The following is a 22,350-nucleotide window of genomic DNA, read 5'->3' as shown; positions in this document are numbered from 1 at the left end:
TTTTAACAAATATGTAAAAAATACATTTTTACAGAAGTTACCAACTGCAGCTTTAAGACAGATGTAGTTTTTTCATTGAAATCTTGTGTGGTCAGGCATAGAGCAGTGATAATGGTGAATCGTCATGATTAAATCTCCAGCAAAAGAAAGCAAAGCAGCAAGAGGATCAGAGAGGAAGCAGTCTTGGCACTGGAGTTGCAAAATATGTCCACACATTTACTACAAGAGGAGAGGAACACATGGGAGGATAAACATTAGTAATGCAATAGAAAAATACCAATTTAATTACACACACACACACACACACACACACACACATATATATATATTTGTAAAGTGCATGCAATAAATCATTTCACAAATAAATGAAACGGGTCTTTTGAGGCAGTTCTGTTAGTAAATATTAGACAGACTGTTTGAATCACTCAAAGGACACAAATCCTTCACTAATTAAACTCACTGAATCTGTCAGAGATGCTCTGGAAACATTTTTGGATTTTTTTTGGATGTCCTCAATTGTTGTAAAACCAATTCATAAATAAAGCAAATAGAGATTGTAACTGAAACACATCCAAATGCTTCATAATCAAAACAAAGTTACTCAAAGTGTTTGAGTTGGAACCGAACTGAGTTGGGAAATGTGTATGAATACGCAGCACTATTTACGGTTATTACGTGAAACTCCTGTTCATCATTTCACTGGCGTAACAGATTGCTGTTCTCGTCATAAAGCAATGCTCTGTTGTGTTGGGATTCCCCTTAATGAATTAGTTTAAACTAATGTTGTAGTCTTACCCCTCAGTGGGCCCTAGTAGCTGTATTGCTAGGTGTAGTTGTAGATGTTGTAGTTGTAGATGTTGTAGTTGTAGTTGTAGATGTTGTAGTTGTAGATGGTGTAGTTGTAGATGGTGTAGTTGTAGTTGTAGAGATCGTCTGAGGTGTGGAAGGTGCTCTAAGAAACAAACAAAATACTGTAAGAGTTTTATCATCAGATGCATCAGTTTATCTCTGAACACCTTCTTCAAATTATGCAAGTCATTCTTCACCTGCTTTTTTTTTTGTTACGATTATTAGTTCAAAATTGCAGCGTAAGCTTCCAGTCTTACAGATGTGACTATATTCACACAGTAGAGCATATTCTCTCCTACATTATTTCTTAAATATAGTGATTCTTTGTAGAGTACTTTTACATTTTCTTTGATTTGTGTATTTTGAATAAGAGAACAACAGAGGATAAAAGGATATTCACCCTGAGGCACAGGGTCCCTGCTTCAGTGCACTTGCGTCAGTAGAAACGTTGAAGTTCTTCACTGTTGCTTTAGGGCAGGGCAGAGAGTCTTTCTGAAGAAGCCCTGAGATATCTGGATTGGTACACAACATTTATAAAGTGAGACACAATGGAAATATCATTCCTGTCCAATCATCATTCTTATAACGCCAGTTTGCTCTTAATACTGCAGTTGAACTTGATCTCTGTTACTTCACAAATCCTACCTTGCATGGAGAAGAGAAGTATGAGGTCACCACCCTTGATAAACTCTCTTCTAGTGAGATCCTCTTTTGTTAGGACCGCAAAATAGGCGTATCCACCCAGAAATACAGACTTATCGCCAAAGTACAATGGAAATCCAATGTTTCGAGGATTGTCCCAGTAATAGCTGCCATCTGTTAAAACACAACATGGCTTTTAAAATAACCCTAAAAGCTACAGATAATAACTTTGATTCTCATCTAAGTAAAATGTTGCACATAAATACATGAAAAATGACAGAAAAATAATCAGATTGCATTAAAGATCTAACCTTCATTAGTTAAATCAGGGTCAGTGGTGATGCTTTGCTCAAAGGACATGCGCTTCTGTATGTGTGGATTCTGGTCAAGGATCTGGACGGTTATTTGTCTCCATGGACAAGGCCACTGCAACTGGTCATCATATGCACCAGATACCAAAGAAACATATATTGAAAGTTCATTCTCAAACAACAATAACTGAGCCCTAAAGCGATAACCATCACTGGAGTAATACAGTGGACTCGTGAAAATTCTAAACCCTTTGTTCAGCTGCTTCTCAAAGTCTCTTATCTGCCATGTGAGGGGACACTCGGTCTCTGAAACATTGATATCATCCAGTGAGAATCCTCCACTGGAGTTTCCAGCTCCTTTACGGCCTTCAAGCACAACTTGGAAAGATGTATTTGCGTTCAGTGGCACGTGATGCAGCTTCCAGTAATTACCAGGGGTTTCTGCAAGAAATGAAGCGGTCAGTAACACTGAAACACAGGCCTATATGACTTGCAGTCTGTAAAGTTCTGCAGGAAGAGATGGACCTGTGATCTGATCCATGAGTCTGAGAGTTCCTCTGCTGTCTGCTTCATCCTGGTACTCTCGGATCCAGATGTTGAGCTGGTCAGACTCATTCCCGCTGTGATAGTAGTAGAACTGCAGGCACTGGACTTTGCAGTCTCTTGTAGGGGTCAGTGTCTTGCTCTCCAATCTGGCTGCGTCTCCCTGGCTTCTGCCCTCAGTGCTGAAGTGCATGAAGAAAGACGTCCCTGCAGGCATGAAAACAGGAGTGTGTGGTTTGGGGAACTGGGAGGTACAGTGACTGCAACTGTGGATGAAAGTGAAGTGATCTCACCATTCTCCTCTTTGCCCAAGTAGCTGTGGTCAGTCACATTGATGCCACTCACTGACTTCACTCTCTGCCAGCCATAATCAGCAGCAGAACAGACACTCATCTGACACAGAGATTCATCATCAAAACTACAGTGGTCAAGGAAAGAGATGGAGGAATCTGCAATGCAAACAAACAAACACTGAGACTAAATCAAGTCACTACCATTTCAATTTATCACAATGGTCCTTGGTCTCCCTGGCATCAAATATTGGTCCGGGTGAGATATCCAGCAACCGCAACTTCCTTTTAGTCTTACACAGAATCCACAAATTAAAAACAAACCAAACATTAAAGGCCACAAAGGAAAACTGTCAAATACTCACTGCATTTATAGAGTTTGTTGAGCTCAAGCGCATCATATTCACTCATTTCCATTAGTTGTCCGATCACATCTTGAAACTCGGGATTCTTGGTAATGATCGTGGATCCATTACCGTTGCTGAAGGCATTTTGATCAAAATGCATCACAGAGTAATAATCATATGGGGTGCCTTCGGTGCCGGACACGTTCTCACTGGATTTATTGAAATAACTCTTATACCCTGAACATAAAGACTATTATGATAAGTGCTAAGTGATTAAGCATGTAAAGCATAATTAAAAAAATGTATAATAAAATGATATGGCAACCTTTGATGATGTTTTCATATCTGATTGTCACATAATCATCTCTGTCATATCGTGTCTGCTCATGGTAGAATCCCAGTGCATGGAGAAACTCATGCTCAACAATGGCTTTTATTCCACAGCCATTCCCAATGGAAAGAGTCTGGCCTCCAGGAGATGTGCGTCCGATATATGACCAACACCTGCAAAATAAGTCATTTCCAATTCATTTCCAGATACAATATGTGTTTAAATACCTTATTTGTCCAGACTTTTGACTGGTAAATAATAAACTTTAATAATACTGTAAATTTTACTCTACAGATTCAGTCTAGCATAGGCTACATCAGAAATGTCTGTAATATATTCCTAACCCTTCACGACTCTCCACAGAGATGTAAAACTCTTCTGCTGCTCTGGGCTTAAAGTCAATACATGATTTCAGTCTGAACTGCTCAAAGGCTCTCAAAATGACTCCTCTGTAGTTCATACCTATAAACACAAACAAAACTGAGTGGAAAACAATATAAAAGTTACATTAAATATTTCAAAGTTGATTGAAGCGTAAGTGAGGAATCTGAAATCTTACTGAGATTTACACTCAGCTCATAGGGGACGGGAATATCCCACCAGGACTGATTCCCTGGAGTGGCGCTCGCTTGCCTAGGCTTTAAAGCAGATCATTTCAAGTATCCGGATTTCATTTATATATAGACTTACCTTCATTTATATATATAGAGACTTACCTTCATGATGTCTCCTTCTGTGAGATTTAAACCTAATACCACAAGAGTGTTCAGTTCACAGTGAATATGCTTGAATAAGCACGAGTAATCATAATAATTTACAAACAAAAATAGATAAAAGTTTTCTTACTGCTTATAAAAATGTATTTGGGTTCTTGAAATGCTATAATAGTTTTACCTTTGTTTATATCCGGAATGCTCTTCCATTTCTCAAAAATGTCTTGGAGAAAATTATATTGAAGTCAACAAAAGACAAAGAGAAGGAATGAGCATTGAGTGCTGGAGAAAATTTAAATTTAGTGAATCAGTATGAAAGTAAGACGATAAACAAGCAATTACATCATCAGGCAGAAATGAGAAGTTAAAACAGGATATTTCATCCTGGAAACATATTATAATAACTTTACAACAGATGAATGTGACTGTACTGTACTTACCAGTTGGGTTCTGAGAACATGAGATATAAAAACAAGACAAATAAAAATAGTTTTAAGCCTTAAAAATCAACAGCTGTATATTGCTTTAACAATGACAATGTGGACAATGACTGTCCACTATCTAACTTACATCTGATGCTTGACCAGGAGCCAAAGCCAAGCTCAGCAGAAGAAAAGCACATACATGCATTGTCACTGGAAATCATAATGAGCACATTTGATTAATAAAGTTTCATCTTATCACTTATTAACCTGCAAGCTATTGAAGTTAAATTGAACTATACATATATTTAATATTAATTAATGATTAGAAGACCATTAACTCGGGAAACTAAAAGAGGGATACATACCAGTTTGCAGTCGGTAATGAGGCTTTATGTGTGAAGCGAGAGTCTTTTAAGCATCAATGCCTAAAACCCAGCCTGACACTGACTGGAAAAACCAGCTAGATTGCAAAGTTAACGTAACAGAAGTGTCTGTTTGTTTGCTCATTTTGGTCTTTACTTAAAGATTTCAGACTCCATCATTGATGTTTAATATTTTGACATTTGGCTGTTGTAAAATCACTAAACCACAGCTTCACAGGGCTTGTTTTTTGTTAGTTTCTTTACGCATTTGGCAGATGCGGAGGGAAGGTAGGGAAGGTTACTTTTAAAATGTAAAATGTCCGAATCCACTTTTGTTTAACAACAGGAAAAGTGTTTGTGCACCCAGCACAGCGCCGCGATATTAAGTAATAAGGAAACAACCGAGAGAAATATATGTCTACTCCCTCAGATTTAACGTTTGATCTGTGTGTATAATCTCGTTCACGGTAGAGAAAGCTGCTTACATGTACAAAAGTATCCGTGAAGACTAACGCTGCAGTCTGTACGTGGTTTCTCCCGCCTCCTGCTCCTCAGACTGGACAGCACTCACACGAGTTGCCAGTTTGAGCACACTCAACAGGAACATTGGAGGCCTCGGAGAGAGTGTGTACTCCACACACAGTGCTGAATCTGCGGAAAGCCAAGCTAGCGTTCAGCTGATATTCAGTGTCTAGCGCTGAAACAAACACACTGATACGTAATTATTCAAACACAACCTTCAACTTCCTTGTCTAATGTGAAATGTATTTGTTCACTCTAACTGAAGGGACAGAATAACGTTAGCTGATAATTCATGGAGTTTGCGATCTTGTTTAAATTACAGTACCAGTGTATGCTAACGTTAGCTATATTTCTTTTAGTATTCATCCATTAATCCTTACCATTAGGAAAAGTGTTGAACATCTTCTGGTCAGGAATGACAAATATTTTAACCTTATGCCAGAGTTCTAAGCTATAATGAAGCCAAAATAAGTTGTAGGTTGTGTGTGAATAATTACGTATCTGATTTAGCTGGGGTAAATTAAACGCAATTCTCTCGTATCCTTGCTCGATGAAGAATGAGACGGCCCAACGGGCGATTGAAATTCAAAAGGCTGATTTTCACGCTTCAGGGCAGTGACGAGTACATATGTCGTCCAGTGGTTGTCTAGACACCGTTGGCACAACCGTAAGCAATGGCCCTGAACGGTGGTTTAATGTCAACACTGTGACAACGCTGTAACAACCTTCACCACACAACGTAGTTATAGCAACCTTTTGGCCATGTTGATAAAACGTTGTTTGAAGGTTGGGTACATTGTGCCAACGTTCTGTGTTTGCTGGGTTATTTCTTTCATATGGTACAGGTGAAGCCCGGTTGAAGTTTATTCATTTAGTTTGGTAATATTTCCTTAATATTATTTTCTAATATTTTATTTATATGTATATATTGTATGTGTATTGTTTTCCCCTAATTATATGTATACATTTATTTTGATTGAAAATGAAGAAAAATGTATGATTATGTTTTAAGTTAAAAGTACTTGCCGTTGTTAAGAGCTGGGATTGGTTAAACGCTGAGGGGGCGGGAGGTATAACATCCAAAAAGAAGAGGTGATGGCTGGAAGATAGATCGTGTCTGAGGCTAGCTTAAGTATAAAAATACCATCCTATGACGGTTGTCTATAGAGCTGATTTAAAGTTGGTATGATGTTGTTTGAATGTGAGGGGATAGCAATTTCCCCTTTGATAATCGAATGACTGAGTAGCGCAAGATTCTCAAGAAACAGTGCTAATCACACGTGAGACACTACCCACATAGCAAATGACATCTGGCCCAGTTGTGGCCCACATCTTCCAAATTCTTCTGGCCCACATACCGCATGGAATGACGGCGATGACTCAACCTGAGTGTGGCAGCTAGAAGTCAGCCACAACCGGGCCAGACGTGGGCCACATCTCAGAAATGGCATGGGCCACAACCGGGCCAGACCTGGGCCAGATCTCAGAAATGGCATGGGCCACATCTGGGCCAAATCTCAAAAATGCCATGGGCCACAACCGGGCCAGACCTGGGCCAGATCTCAGAAATGGCATGGGCCATTATAACATATAAAATAAAACAGGCGGGGTCCAGAAGGAGAGGACTGCCAGAAACCAGAAGGTAGTCCAAAGAAAACAAATATTACAACAAATATTTATAAAAAAAATAAAATCAAAAACAGGAAACAATAAATATAATAAATACATTATATAAATATATACAATTTAACAGGCAGAGGTCCAGAAGGTGAGGACAGCCAGAAACCAGTCCAAAGAAAACATTAGACCAAGGTCTACATATTAGGAACAAGTTCTACATATTATGAACACAGTCAAGCAAGTGTCACTCAGAACCAGGAGAATTTAATAAAACAAGTGGAGAATCAGATCTATAGCTCAAAAACAGAGCAAGGCAAAAGGCAAAAGGGCAGTCCGTTGAACAGGCAGGGCGAGCGAGTGTCAGAACCAGGAGAATTTAATAAACAAGTGGAGAATCATATCTATAGTTCAGAAACAGAGCAAGGCAAAAGGGCAGTCCGTTAAACAGGCAGAACAGGCAAGTGTCAGAACCAGGAAACAGTCAATTTTGTTGTCTTGCCCGACGGCCTCCATCCCTGTCTGCGGAAAGCTGCAGCCATCTCTTTATCCAGTTTTCTACTTCCTGGTCTGTTGCAGTGGAAGTCAAACGGTTTCTTCTGACTGCAGCTACAATGACAGATATGACCAACAGTAAATAAGCAAATTATTATTATTTATTATAAAATCTAACATTTATAGGGAATTGTTTTTTAGCTGACACCAAACACAAATAAAACACAGTAGTTAATTTGCCATACCATTAATAGGTTGGTTTCACGTGACGTCACGCTGCTGCATCGCGAGAGCGCGAAATTCAGATGGAGGGCAGGAAGTGAAATAGCTGAGGATCTGCCGTCTGAAAAAATGCCAATGTTTTGTGTAGTTTACGGCTGCTCCAATCGTTCTAACCAAGAAAGGGGAAAGGGTTTTTATAGAGTACCGAAGATTGTCACTCATAAAGGTGAGAAATGTAAAAAGTGGATTTTTAACGCAAGTTACGTCTGCGGTCGGGAGGAGCAGAGTCTGTTAATGCCTGTGTCTGCAGCGACCACTTTGTCGGAGGTATGTTAGCTAGCCAATGTGTTTTTTGTGTCTGTGTTTATATAGCATTATGTTGTCGTTAAATGCTCATTTACTTACTCATTTACTGTCAGTGAAATGTGACCCAATTCCGATTTTTTGCTCATATGTGACACAGATCCGATGTGTTCTATGACAGTGTAAACAGGAAAAAAACGCATGCATTCGGATAATTCGAGATCGGTTTCAGGCCTCATTCATATGTGGAAATAAATCGGATATGTGCCAATGCGACTGTCAGGCGGATCGGATTTTCTGAGGCATTAGGCAACGTCTCTGCGGTTAAAGCCAATATTTAAACACAATATGCTCCCACCAGTCCTGAGATCTCTCTCACACACAATAACTGAAGCATGTGCAATGATGGCACTTTTCGTCCTCCTCCGCCTCATAATCATGGTGATGTTTGGCGAACTTCGCATACATCGCAGAGCTAGGATCAAGCATATTTCACGTTCGTGTGCAAGAGAATTTAACCCTTTAAGCATGCGCGATGTTTCAGATAGTGTGGCAAGTGTAAACACATGAATCGGATATGGGTCAGAGTTGAAAGAACGTGTAAACGGACTGTCAAAAAAATCGGATAAAGGTACAATACAGACACTCCGCAACGGTTTCCTCCATAGACGTATTCTCCGTGTTTACTTCCTGCCCTCCATCTGAAATCGCCCTGCCTTCGCGCGTCATCATAATCACGTGACTGAAACCCACCTATTACAGTTTTCAGAGAGGTGTCTTTGAATGGTGCTTTTCCATCGATTCCCTTCCAGTTCATTTGCCGGGCCATGTCGTTTGATAGAAGGAAGTTCAGAATCCACCATACACTTTCCTTTACTGTTGTGCCTCCCCTCAAGGCTAACGTGTTTATCTGGAAAAATAAATATATGCACAAATAAAGGAACAAGCAAACATCATACTTGATTAGAATGTTATATTGACCGATAAAAGCCCACCCCGTTTTTGAACAGTTCATTTGAAATTATTTAGCCTATAAAAGGATAGTAGAATAGCCGTTTCTGTTTTGAAGTACATAAAAGTGCGTCCATCCATCATAAAAGTGCTCCACACAGCTCTGGGGGGTTAATAAAGGCTCTTTGAAGCGAAGCGATGCGTTAGTATAAGAAAAATAAATAGCTTCCAGCAGACAGGCCTTGGAAAATATACAGCCATTCACTGCCATTATAAAGCTTGGAAGAGCCAGGACATTTTTTTTATATAACTGATTGTATTTGTCTGAAAGAATAATGTCATATACACCTAGGATGACTTGAGGGTGAGTAAATCATTAGCTAATTTACATTCATTTCAGTTCCTTCAGCAGTAGGAGGAACTTATTCGCAACCATCAATCTCATTGGTTAGTGCTAACTATGACCATCCACATTTTGACTTCAGCAAATCAGTTAGAGTGAGTACAATTGCCGCTTCTTCACCAAGCCAAACCTTTCTTGTTGCTTAACCAGTCCATGTCGAACCGGCCCAGCCAGTACAGATAAGATTTTAACATGTGATTGACTACCTTCTGTACCATGTACAATGAACAAAAGATGAAAACACTGACACAGTTAATTGATGAGTTAAATCATGGAAAAAAAATAAATCGTCGGAAGCAAAAAAAAAGTGGGTGGGTCCTCCCCCAGAAAAATGTTACTAATTCCATTTCATGTATTCTGATGCCTTTTAATTAAACAAGTAAACTAAACTCGCCTCCTCGTCATGCATTAAATGCACAGCTATCCGTGGATTAACCTGCTGATACCATGGTCACATACCAAACGTCAACGGACGTTTTTTTCGTCATTTGCGGCTCGTTGAGAAATGTAATGTAGCTATTTCAGTGGAAATGGAGTTTAATTCATTAGGGCATTCCTCAAGTGCAATGGATTTGACTGACGACGCTCTGAAAAGCGAACAGAGATATGCGCTGAATGTAAAAGTGAGTGGGTCCAATATCATTGGTCTTAAAAAGTGGGTGGGTCTTGTCCCACCCATATACAATGGTTCCGACGCCCATGAGTTAAATTGTTCTATTGAAATATGAAATCTTACCACAGCTGTCTTGTAGTCTTCCTGCTGCAGCTGCCCCTCAATGACTTGAAGTTGTTGAAAACTTGACAGTGGAAAACAGTCTGTGTTTAATGTTGGGCTGTCTTCTGTAGTTGATCATTTTTTGAGGTCGTAGACCAATTTAACCAATGTTCCCATCTGTTCTTTAATCATTTCTTGGTTTGCAAGAATTTTGCGTATCCAAGCTATAAAAAAGAAAAAGCTATGAAAAAAAAAAAAAAAAATGCATATTACTGTGTTAAAAATAAATAAAAAGCATTTAAAAAAAAGTCAGTACCAACCTTCACTGAAACCAGTGTGGGATGATGCTAAAGAGGGGAACACCACAACAATATATTAGTTTGACCATGTTAAATGACAGTAGAAGGAAGTAAAACTCCTTTTTACTCTATGGCTCTGCAGATTTGGTTGTACATACTTTGGTTTAATAGGTTAATGAGTTAAACACGGTTAGTTTTAGAACTTAAATTGTTGTGAAAGATAACGCATGTTGTGTAACAGTATTTTGGATATATGGGTAAACCTGTAAGATTTGAATGCAGTGTTAGTGAACTGACACAGTATTACTTACAACTTAAGACCTCTGCCTCTCCATGTATAAAGTGTGGGGTGCGATTCCTTGCTGTCAAGGCTAATTAGTGGGAAAGGCCAAAGTTTTTCAACAGGATTGAGTTTTTAAGCAAAAAGTTATCAAATACATGGCATATGGCCACATAGCATACATGCTAATAGCATGAGGACACTATGCAAGTTCTAGTGACTTACCGAAAGTCTAGTGACTTATTCTAAGAAATTATTTAGGTAACAGGATAGTATGTTGAGATTGACCTTCTCAGTCATAGTTACAATTTCATCAAATATACAGAAATTAAAATGAGAGGACTTACTTATGGTCTTCCCATTGCATTTAGAAGATCAAGATGATGCAACTTCCTGTTGAAAATGTGTCTTGTGGAATATTCCAAGTTTTTCAGAGGGCGGAATGTGTTAGGGTAACAGGACTGAGTGAAAACCCGGGGACATGACTAAAATGTGTATTTTATCTAAAATATTGGATAAAAATATTTTTTTCTCATAAAAACAAACAAACATTTTAAATAGATTGGATATAAAGTCACACAACAATCCCCAAAACCTAAGATTTCTGAAGGATTTTAATCATTATATTTCATGGCAAAGTTTAGAGACAGAGTTTTTTAGACACAAAAAAATAGAGACACTATTTTTTGTGTTCTATGTAGTTTTTATTAATGTTTTTAATTATAAATTTTATAATTTGTAGTTAGCTTAATATGCAGGACATTTTGCTTAATAATAAAATGTATTTTAGAATTAATTTTCATGCAATTTTATACATATGATGTTCTGGGACATAAATGTCACCCATTCGGTGGAATGGCTCTAGTACTTTAAACCAGCCTTTATTAATTATTATTGCAGAGATGGGGTTTGGGACTGGGTCCGTGGGACTGTTACAGAAACAGTCCCACAGACCCATCCCCAAACCCCATCTCTGCAATAATAATTAATAAAGGCTGGTTTCTAAAGTACTTCTTCCTGCCTCTATGTATTAATGCTCATGGGTAGTCTAAACAGGCTCCATTCAGACCTTAACATTAAGTCTTTTACTGTTATATGCCAACAAGACATTTTCACTTGGCTATACCCAATGTTTAGATCTGTTGTGGTATTTGCAAATTAGCACATACATAATTAGATTATGCACCGTTTGCCCATGTTAACAAACAATTTTAAAAAACGTATAATTTTTTTGTTTGTCTTGATGCAAGTAATCAACTCAGTAATTCTCATGGTGATATACAGGTTAAAAATGTTTCCCTATTCATGAGAAAAATAATGAATAGGCTATATTTGAGTCTTTCTAAACTTTCCCCTAAAGGGATTCTTCTGGGCTTTTTTTCCCCCTTACTCAGGACATATTCAGGATACAAAAATCAGTTGAATTTGCTTCTGTTGCAATTTGTCCTACCTTTTTTCATAAAATGACTGGACGATTACATGTCCTGTGTTTTCTTCAAATACTCACAATAGTCTCTGCGTCCTCTCTGGCCAGTGGTTGAGAGTAATTCCCTGCTCTGATGGTACCTGGAAAACAAGAGGGAAAAATTGGAGAGGTCGGTGTTCAGGAGCTTTGAGGCAAGTTCAAGTCTAACTATTATCAAATTGAAGCACATCTACTCTGTAACTCGCATGCCCAGTGTTTTCAAATACTCACAATTTATTGTCTCTGTGTCCTCTCTGGCCAGTGGTTGAGAGTAGAGTTCTCAACGGGTCGGGTCGGGTCGGGTCGGCCCGACAAACCCGACGGGACCCGCGGGTTCGGGTCGAAAATATAATCAAATGACTCGGGTCGGGTCGGACCTCGGGCTTTATCTTTTCCGCTCAGTGAAAAAAAAAATGTATTAATCATCGCTGCTGTTCACCGTAAAGAAAGTCTGGCTGCTGCGTGCAACGTGCATCATGGAGAGGGGCGGGGGCAGACCTGACGCCGCTGCGTGCACGCCTTTAGCCTGGAGAGAAGAAGATGGAGTTGGTGAAAAGTAAACTTGCCGCAGGTGAATTCACCGTCGCTACTACAGCCTATTTAATTTTATATATTTTAAGTTGATTGTTTCAGTTGTTTGTATTGTTAAAAGCCGTGAACATTAAAGGTTGATTTGAATTCCCGTCTGCTGGTCATGATAATACGTGTATGAGAAAAGAAAAAAAAAAATCCGACGCGGCGTCGGGCCGCGGGCCAGGTTCGGGCAGATAATTCATGTTGATGTGTCGGATTACATCGGGTCCGGGCTTTAAAAGCCACGGGCCGGGTCGGGTTGTAATTTTCAGGCCCGTTGAGAACTCTAGTTGAGAGTAATTCCCTGCTCTGCTGGTACCTGTACAGGAAAAAAGGGAGAATGATTCTACAATAATTTAGTGTGTGTGACGATCGAAAATGAATGATAATGATGTAACGTTAGGCTACTGTCAGCAAGGTTTGCGCTGTTGAGGCTTGCCCAACCTCTCGAGAAATCAAACCAAATGAGTGCAGCACACATAGAAACTCAGTAAACATATAAAATATTTATAAAATCCCTATAGTGTCTCATTATTCAAAAAGTAATTGTTCAAATGTAAGAATTTAAAATGAACGATGGAGCACACATTTAATACGATTAGGGGAAAAATGCCCTTTAAATGTAAAAATATGCAGATTTAGATTCATCAAAGCTGATTTAACATTGAGAATATTGCTTCAAAATAAATTATATTTACAACACAAAAAAATCCAAGTGAATGACCGATTTACTTGTCCGAAGGACAAGCACATGACAAGGCTTAATGTCGAGCCCTGCTTTATTTAAACCAATTGTATGCCTCATTGTTTTTACATAATATGTATTTTAAATAGGGATGCACCGAAATAAAAATTCTGGGCCGAAACCGAAACTTCTGAATGCACTTGGCAAAAACAATCAATAATTTTCCTGAATAAAAAAAAAAATACAAGTCAATAAGCGAAAATAGCCACAATTATTTATTTATTATTTAAGTAACACAAAAATTGGACAGAAAATAGGCCCATAAAAAAAAAAAAAAAATTATATCAAAAATTATTTTTGATATATATCAAAAATAAGGCAAAATCTAACCTTTCATTGAAGTAAAAGAATTGAAAGTGGGGGGTAAATCACATTATGAAATAAATGTTTTTTCTCCAAAACACGTCGGCCACAGTTATTGGCACCCCTGAAAAATTTTAGTAAAATATCTCTGAAGTATATTCTCATTAATATTTACCTTTATTTAGCACACCAGGGTGACTAGGAACATGAAATTGTCCAGCTATGACTTCTTGTTTCACAGGAGTTTAAATATGACGAATACACAAAGGCCAAATTCCCTGAATCATCCATCACAATGAGTAAAACCAAATAATACAGTTCTGATGTGCAGCAAAAGATTGTTGAGCATCACGAAATAGAAAGTGACTGTAAGAAAATAGCTAAAGAATTTAAAATCCAAATTTTGACCATCAGGGCAATAATTAAGAAGTTCCAATCAGCTAAAGATGTTACGAATCTGCCAGGAAGAGGACGTGTGTCTATATTGTCTTAATGCACGGTGAGGAAGAAAGTTTGAGTGGCCAAAGACTCTCCAAGGATCACAGATGGAGAATTGCAGAGATTAGTTGAGTCTTGGGGGTCAGAAAGCCTAAAAAAATTCTCAAACAACCCCTACATCCCCACATGCTGTTTGGGAGGGTTTCAAGAAAAATCCTCCTCGCTCCTCCAGAAATAAACTCCAGCACATTCAGTTGTCAGACACGACTGGATCTTCAAAAGGGACCGGATTCTATGGTCAGATGAAACAAAAAAAAGGGGCTTTTTGGCAGCAAACCCACCAGATGTGTTTGGTGCAAACAGGGATAAAAAGTACCCCATGCCCACGGTTAAATATACCGCTGGACCTTTAATGTTATGGGCCTATTTTTTTGCTGGAGGTCCTGGACTTCTTGTTCAGATACATGGTATTATGGATTCTAGCAAATACAAACAGATAAAAAATCAAAAACTGTCTGCCTCTGCTAGAAATCTTATAATGGGCCATGGTTGGATCTTCCATCGGGACAACCGTCCAAAACAAACATCAAAATCAACACAAAAATGGGTAACTGAGCACAAAATGAAGCTTCTGCCACGACCGTCCCAGTCCCCTAAACTGAACCCCATAGAAGAGGAGTGGGCTGAACTGAAGAGAAGAAGCACCAACATGGATCTGGGAATCTGAAGGATCTGGAGAGATTCTGTATGGAGGAATGGTCTCTGATCTCTGGTCAGGTGTTCTCCAAACTCATCAGGCATTATAGGAGAAGACTCAGAGCTGTTATCTTGGCAAAAGGAGATTGCAAAAAGTATTTAATAACAGGGTGCCAATAATTATGGCCAGCGTGTTTTGGAGAAAAACATATATTTTATAATGTGATTTACCCCCCACTTTCAATTCTTTTACTTCAATGAAAGGTTTGAGTTTTGCGAATTTTTTTGAATGAAAGATCAAAAGGATAAACAATGCAGATTTATTTTTTACAGCCATTTTTGATCATATTTACCAGGGGTGCCATTAATTCTGACCACATATATATTCAAATTAATATATTATTCTTTATTCAGTTCTATGCAACAGAATCAGATTTCATAGATAGTCCTAGAAAGATATCATCAGAGCATGCAAGCAGAGCATAAACGGATTACAAAAAATTAATCGTTTGTGACAGCCCTACTAAATTCAAAGGCAAAAGTATATTTCCAGAACTGATGATAGCATTCCTCAAATGAATTCACAAAAAACAAATGTGTTAATTAAACAAATTAATAGAACTATAACTGTTGCACAAATGGGCCAATCTTACATTTCCTGATGGGGTTGATTTGCACTTCTGGCGCTGCTGGAAATGGCGCTGCATGTGTCTTTTTCTTCTCATGGGGGGCGAGTCCACGTCTATAAGGTCTGTGTTTATTTCTGCCTCTGGTAGTTTTTGGCGAACTTCTTCATATTTTCTGTATAGATAAACAACAAGATTTCTGTGAAGCAAACTAAAAAATACATTAAAGATTATATATTAGGGCCAGATTTACCAGGCACACTCTCTTTTTTGGGGGCAGGTAAACAATGGTGCAAATACCAGGAAATTAACTAGCACAAACCTTAGTTAATCGCCTTCCATGATTTCATTTAAATTAATCTGAATGATTCTGCATGAGTCTGAAAGGGAAACTCTTAAAAACGCAAATGCAACACGGTCAGCTTTAGACTTAATTTCGATTCATTTAAAAATCTATTTCATATAAATGCCACTTACAAAAGCATGTCCCACAATATAATCCAGAAATGGTGTTGCTGCTTCTCAAGAACTATGTACATTAAGATGTGTGAGTCAGAGGGAAGACTGCAAATTTGTCTCCCAGGGGCAACCTCACACACTTCTGCCGGGGCTTTGTGAGCTCAGTAAAGTGCATCACTGTTGAAAAATTGGACACGATGAATACTCCCATGTTTCTGGAGTCAAGAGGGTAAGTGTATAAGGCCTCTTTCTCTCTATACTCTTGAAACATAACATACTCTTTAACCATGCACTTTAACATCACTAGCAAGATGTACCAAGCCATGAATGTTGTATACCACCATCTCTTTGCCATACAACAAGCCATAATGCTCAACAAACGATACCAAAAAGGAGTGAGCCAAATCATTCATTTCTATACAATAGTCTGAATTTGCCAAAATGTAGATGGAAACAGACAACAGCATAAAGTTATCATAAACCTGGCGAGGCAACACACTCTTTAAAACAACAGGGCCTGTGTACAGCAACAGTTGACGGAATTCAGTTGCCTTCCAACGGAGTCTCTCACTGAGAGCCCTAGGCTTTCTGGCAAACTCTGCTGGAATGAACTCCTTCAATGCTACCAGTCTCTCAGAGATACCCAAGACCTGAATGCTCGAAAGTCTTGTACGCAGGGGGCCCACTGCACCACACCACAGATCCGTTAGACGTCTCACTACACCCAAACACACAAGGTGCATGTAATCATGAGGAAAACCAGTTACCATGTCAATGTCAGTTTCTAGAAGAGGATAGTGTGTTAGATGGTGTTCCTCATCTAATCCCAGTCGAAAAGCTTCATCTGTTCTACAGGAGGCATCGTTCTCAGGAAATGTCATCTGGTGTTTCACACAGGAACCTTTCTGCTGACATTTGTCACAGCCATAGTATCCTGTGTGAGATTTATACCTTTGATAAAGGCTCGTGCTGGAGCGTCACACATGATAGATGTTACCCTGACAAAGAAAGTCTTGCCACCAAAAACAAAACCTCTTCTTAAACTCTGCAACTCACAAACTAAGTGACTGAGATAGTCAGAAAGATTTTTTGGCTTAGTGGTCCCACAAAACAACAGATTTCTTAGATAGACCTTTGAACATGCCAAGAATAGGCCAAAGTCGAACTGAAGAACTTTTGAAAAGTGGGATGCCGTCAAAATTTAGCTGCATGTTAAATGTGTGCCCATCTGTAAAATAAGAACATACACTTCTCAACGTGTTTCTGAAAGCATTGACAATACCAAAATAGTGGAAAGATCCACCGGCAATCATCTCCACATTGTACTCTGTTTTCGTTTTTAACAGTGACCTTCCATCTTTTGGCAGGAATGGTAAACGCACTCTAAGAATTGCCAATAAAGCAGAAAGTGCAATGAGAGATACACCAAAACGAAGTGCCCAGTCAGTAATGCTGCTTCTGAGATCACTTTCATCGTTTGTTTCGCCAGTACTGCTACAATCATGGCTGCTGTTTGTATTCTCACTAACAGAGAAGCAAGTAGGATTCAGATCTGAAGGTCTGCAGTCAGAGGGAATGCCACCAGGAGGAAACAGGAGAGTTGTTAAGATTATCAGTATGGTCATACACCTCATGATTCACTGATTTAAGAAAAGTGTCAACTCTTTTGAGGGCCCTTTTCCTAAGATTGCTGCGTTCATTGTAATTCATCACTAGTGAACACAATACAGAGTCACAAATAAAATATGCATGGAATATCCCTAATGAGTTCAAGCTCAGGATGTTCACTACCCTATAATGAGGGAGAAACAGCTACCCTATAAAGAGATTAGGAGAGCAAGTTAATAAATTAAAGGGATAGTTCACAGTAAAATTCTGTCATCCTTTACAATCAACAAATAAACATTAAATGACAGTGATTAAACAATATACAAGTCGAGTATTATTCTGTATTACAGGTATTTACAGACAGGTCAAAAGAGACAAGAGTTTGGTAGAACAGTATAAATCCAGACATTTAAAACAAAAAAAAAATTGCAAAAACAATATCTGATCATGTGTCATCATACTAACGCTACAGTGGATTGAATGTAGTTTGGTTTTGTTTTTCTTTTTTTTCTAATTTTTCCTGCATTGATTCTTTACACATCTAAGATATGTGCGATGGAAGATCTCGTGGTGATTCAGCTATTCTCCGTCTCTGCAAACAAGGCGAGTAAATTTGTATTCATAAGTTTAATAATTGTAATACTAAACGAATCTTGTTGAATCTTATTCCTAAATAATGAATTTGCAGTTTTTTCCAAGCTGCATTCATAACCAAAGAGTAAAATTGCGTTCTAGGGTCTTTAATGTCTGTATTTTTTTTAAATATAATATTTTGGTATTCTAGTGTTAAAGGGATAGTTCACTTTGAAATTAATTTTTGATATGTTTTAGCTTACCTCAAGGGCATCCAAGATGTAGGTGTCTTTGTTTCCGCAGTAGTTTCAATTTTGATATTTTTAGGTCAAACCGTTCTTGTCTGTCAGTCATATAATGCAGGTCGATGGTCACTGTCTCAAAGAGCATGCTTTGTCCAAATTAAAACAATTCCCCATCGTCCAAATGAAACAATTCCCCATCGTAAGTACACATTGATGGCCTAAGACACGAAACGAGCGGTTTGTGTGAGAAAATGAACAGTATTTATATCGTTGTTATCTCTTGAAAACAGCACACGTCCAAATGATCTGACGGCGCGGGCGGGTATAGATATATACATAGATGTCGCCTTGGCTACTGCAGTTCATTGGAACGAAACCGTAGCCAAGCGACATCTAGTGTATATATCTATACCCCCCAGCGGGCGGGTATAGATGTATACACTAGATGTCGCCTTCGCTACTGCAGTTCATTGGAACGAAACCGTAGTATGTATATATCTATATCTATGTATGTATGTATATATGTATATATCTATACCCGCCCGCGCCGTCAGATCATTTGGACGTGTGCTGTTTTCAAGAGATAACAACGATATAAATACTGTTCATTTTCTCACACAAACCGCTCGTTTCGTGTCTTAGGCCATCAATGTGTACTTACGATGGGGAATTGTTTAATTTGGACGATGGGGAATTATTTTAATTTGGACTTTGTGCTTGTGTTTTGAGACAGTGACCATAGACCTGCATTATATGACTGACAGACAAGAACAAATATCAAAATTGAAACTACTGCGGAAAAAAAGACACATACATCTTGGATGCCCTTGAGGTAAGCTAAAACATATCAAAAATTATTTTCAAAGTGAACTATCCCTTTAATTTTGAATCTTAAAGTGTGTTTTATTCATTTGAAAAAAAAATTTGTGAAAGACAGGAGATGCTGACTGGAAGCGTGGACCTCTTGAGTCCCGCCTATATTAGGTGAGTCAATTTTAATTCATTATGGTTTAATAATTATGATACTAAAAGTAATCTTTTGGTGTAGATTTTTAATCATGAATAATGGATTTGTTGCAGTTTTTGCACGATAGTAGCCGTTCAATGGCGTCAAGTGATTATAGTATTTTAAATGTATTAAACTTTTTCTGCTCTAGGACTAATATTAAATTTAAAGTTTGCTTCATTAAAGGGATACTTCAGCTCTGGAAAGATGAATGTGTATTTAAAATGGGTCATTTATGTAGTAGAAATGTGAAATTATTTTTGAATTTGGAGCCTTCTAGACTGAGAAAAGCCAGAAAATGTATGTTTAGCTTTTGTGGATGAAAAACTACAACTCCCAGAATGCACTTGATTCACTGCCCTAGAAAGCCACACCTACCGGTGAGAGAGCGCAGTTAAACACAAGAAGGCTAGCTACTAGTGAATCTCCGTGATGAGTCATGGATGAAACCCGTTGGCGGCCATCTTTTTTAGATGTTTATCGAGCATTAGCATTAATCGAGAGAGTCACCGCTCGTATATGCTCTGGAGAGCAGAAACAGCTGCGTAGGGGACATCGTCGCTGTACTCTGGTCCACCAGACCCTCCGGAGGGTTTCAGGAGTTTCACAATTTGCTCCAGGAGCTAGGTTTGGTGGACCTAACGGTGAGGACGCTGAGGAGGATAAGGCCGTATAAGGCCTCGGCCTCCAGTGGTCGTTGACGAGCCCGCGCTCTACAGCCCGGCGCGAGGTTCACCCTCGCCCGCACCCACCTAATCTGTCATTTATTTTTGTTTTGATAATAAATGGAGCCAGCCTCCAAAAGTGAAACCTGTCCTGTGATTTTTTTTAAAGTTTTTATACACTAAATTGTGTTTGTTGTCTTTACATTAGAATAATAATGTTTCATATAACTTAATCTAGAATAGATATGGAATAAATAGCATTCAATACAAAATGAGTATCTCTCATATAGCTGGTCCAGATGGGCTTGAGGCTAGGTATATTAAACTTGCTGCTCATGTATTGATATTTCCACTCGCTGACCTATTTAATCTGTCTTTGAATACTTTTACTGTCCCCGCTACATGGAAATGTGCGAAAGTTACCCCTTTATTAAAAACTGGTGATGCTTCTATTATGAATAATTATCGTCCTATCTCTATTATCTGTTCCACTGCCAAAATATTTGAGAAAATTATTTTTAATCAATTATCCAGATTCATTATTCAGAATAATATCTTATCTGCATTTCAATCTGGCTTTAGGCCCAATTTTTCTACCACCACAGCTTTATTAAAGTTTACCAATGATATTTTTTCTGCCTGCGATAAGGGACAGCTAACGGGTGCTATTTTTATTGATCTTTCAAAGGCCTTTGACATGGTGGATCATTACATTCTTCTTGATAAGCTTTATGCAATAGGTCTGAATCAAAGTGCTCTATTATGGTTTAATTCTTATCTTCATAATAGAAGGCAGTGTGTTGCTTTTAAAGGTTCACTGTCTGATTATTTACTGGTTGATAAGGGTGTTCCTCAAGGTTCCACTCTAGGACCCCTTTTGTTCTCGATCTTTATCAATGATTTATCACACATCTTTTCCATGAGTAAGATTCATCTTTATGCTGATGATACAGTAATCTATACTGCTGACTCTGATATTCACCAGATCCAGAATAGGTTTCAAGTTGACTTTATTATGACTCAAAAATGGCTTCACAGTAACAACTTGGTGTTGAATATGGAAAAGTCCTGTTGTATGTTGTTTGGGACGAGGCACAGAAGACCATGTGCTCTTAACTTACAACTGTATTTTGCTAATGGGTCCTCTATGGTGAGATCTGAAAAATTTAAATATCTTGGGTTCTGAGCTTACTTTCAAACCTCACATTGACTATATCACAAAGAGAATATATGGTTGTCTCAGTACACTTTATAGATCTGTTAATTGCTTTACATTGGAAGTGAGGAAACGGTTAATTTCCCAGTTGATATTGCCAATTATTGATTACGCTGTTATCTACATGAACACTAGTGACGCTGCTCTTAAGCCACTTAATGTTGTTTTTAACTCTCTATGTAGATTTGTTCTGAGGTGTCCTTTTAAAACACATCATTGCGTAATGTATGCATCATTGAATTGGCTTCAGTTGAATTCAAGAAGAGACTTTCATTGGTTTCTTTTTATTTTCAAATGTGCCTACTTCGAATGTCCTCCATATCTGAGAGAACTCTTGGTTCCACGTAGTTCTTTGTATCCCCTTGGAGATATGCAATCTCTTGTCTTTACTGTACCAGGAATCTTTTCAGCCACTGGTCGTAAAACTTTTCACTACAAAGCTACTAGTGATTGGAATAATCTTCCTCTTTCCTTGAGGTCCATTTTATCTTTTCGTAGATTCAAGTTAACTTTATTCCAATATCTAAACAATGTGTGCATGCTACTGATGTTGGACTGAACAGTAATGCTTGCAAATTGTCTTTTGTTTTATGTAGGCCTAACTGTTTAACTGATTTACCTCCTGTTGATTCAACCTCGGTCCTTCTTATGTGACTCCTTTTTGTTTACTGCATTTCTTGCATTATGGTTCCAATTGTATAATGAGTAAATGTGATGTGCTTTTTGAGACAGTTATAACATGTCAGGGCTATGATTTGTCTTAGGATTGGTGTAATTGTGTAAGCTGCTTAGTAGCTCAATGGTTTTGAGCATTTTTTTTTTTTTTTTTTTTTTATGTTTATGTGTACTTTGACCCTCTTGAAAATGAGATGTTGCATCTCAAGGGGCTATCCATTAATAAATTGAAAATTGAAATTGAAATATATTGAAATCGAGTTTTTATGTGAAAGATTTGCTTTGTTGTGCATTAGAACCACACCAAGCATTTTAGTCATATTACAAAATAATTTATTGACGCCAAACATAAAATAACATTATAAACTGTGACTTCACCATGTGACAGCAGTAAGCAGGCTCCTGATTGGTTAACACGGTGCGAATTGACGCAGAAG

The 22,350-nt window shown here is 38.2% G+C and overlaps 1 protein-coding gene and 1 long non-coding RNA gene across 3 annotated transcripts; both read right to left on the bottom strand.

Moving 5' to 3' along the window:
- Window positions 1-823: 823 nt before the first annotated feature.
- LOC311081389 (meprin A subunit beta-like) lies at window positions 824-3,982 on the bottom strand (the record flags this gene model as incomplete). The annotated part of the gene is made up of 10 exons (XM_084111930.1): window positions 3,873-3,982; window positions 3,658-3,775; window positions 3,308-3,486; window positions 3,001-3,219; window positions 2,639-2,794; window positions 2,328-2,552; window positions 1,803-2,243; window positions 1,495-1,665; window positions 1,285-1,361; window positions 824-952 (listed from the first exon to the last, which is right to left on the bottom strand). The coding sequence occupies exons 2-10, from the start codon at window positions 3,771-3,773 to the stop codon at window positions 824-826; spliced, it is 1,713 nt and encodes a 570-aa protein (XP_083968056.1). The 5' UTR covers window positions 3,774-3,775; window positions 3,873-3,982.
- A 3,147-nt stretch (window positions 3,983-7,129) lies between these two features.
- On the bottom strand, window positions 7,130-10,718 carry LOC311080510. Of its 2 annotated transcripts, none has more exons than XR_014605622.1 (5): window positions 10,652-10,718; window positions 10,362-10,388; window positions 10,063-10,265; window positions 8,726-8,882; window positions 7,130-7,561 (listed from the first exon to the last, which is right to left on the bottom strand). It is a non-coding gene; the product is annotated as an uncharacterized lncRNA (long non-coding RNA). The 2 variants fall into 2 exon arrangements; XR_014605623.1 differs by having other exon boundaries at window positions 10,063-10,282; window positions 10,652-10,702.
- Window positions 10,719-22,350: the final 11,632 nt, after the last annotated feature.

Source organism: Abramis brama (genome assembly GCF_963993115.1).
Source record: "Abramis brama genome assembly, chromosome: 4".
In the NCBI taxonomy this organism is placed as follows: Eukaryota; Metazoa; Chordata; class Actinopteri; order Cypriniformes; family Leuciscidae; genus Abramis; species Abramis brama.
Note: the sequence above shows the minus strand (reverse complement) of the source record. Positions and strands in the feature narration are given on the sequence as shown.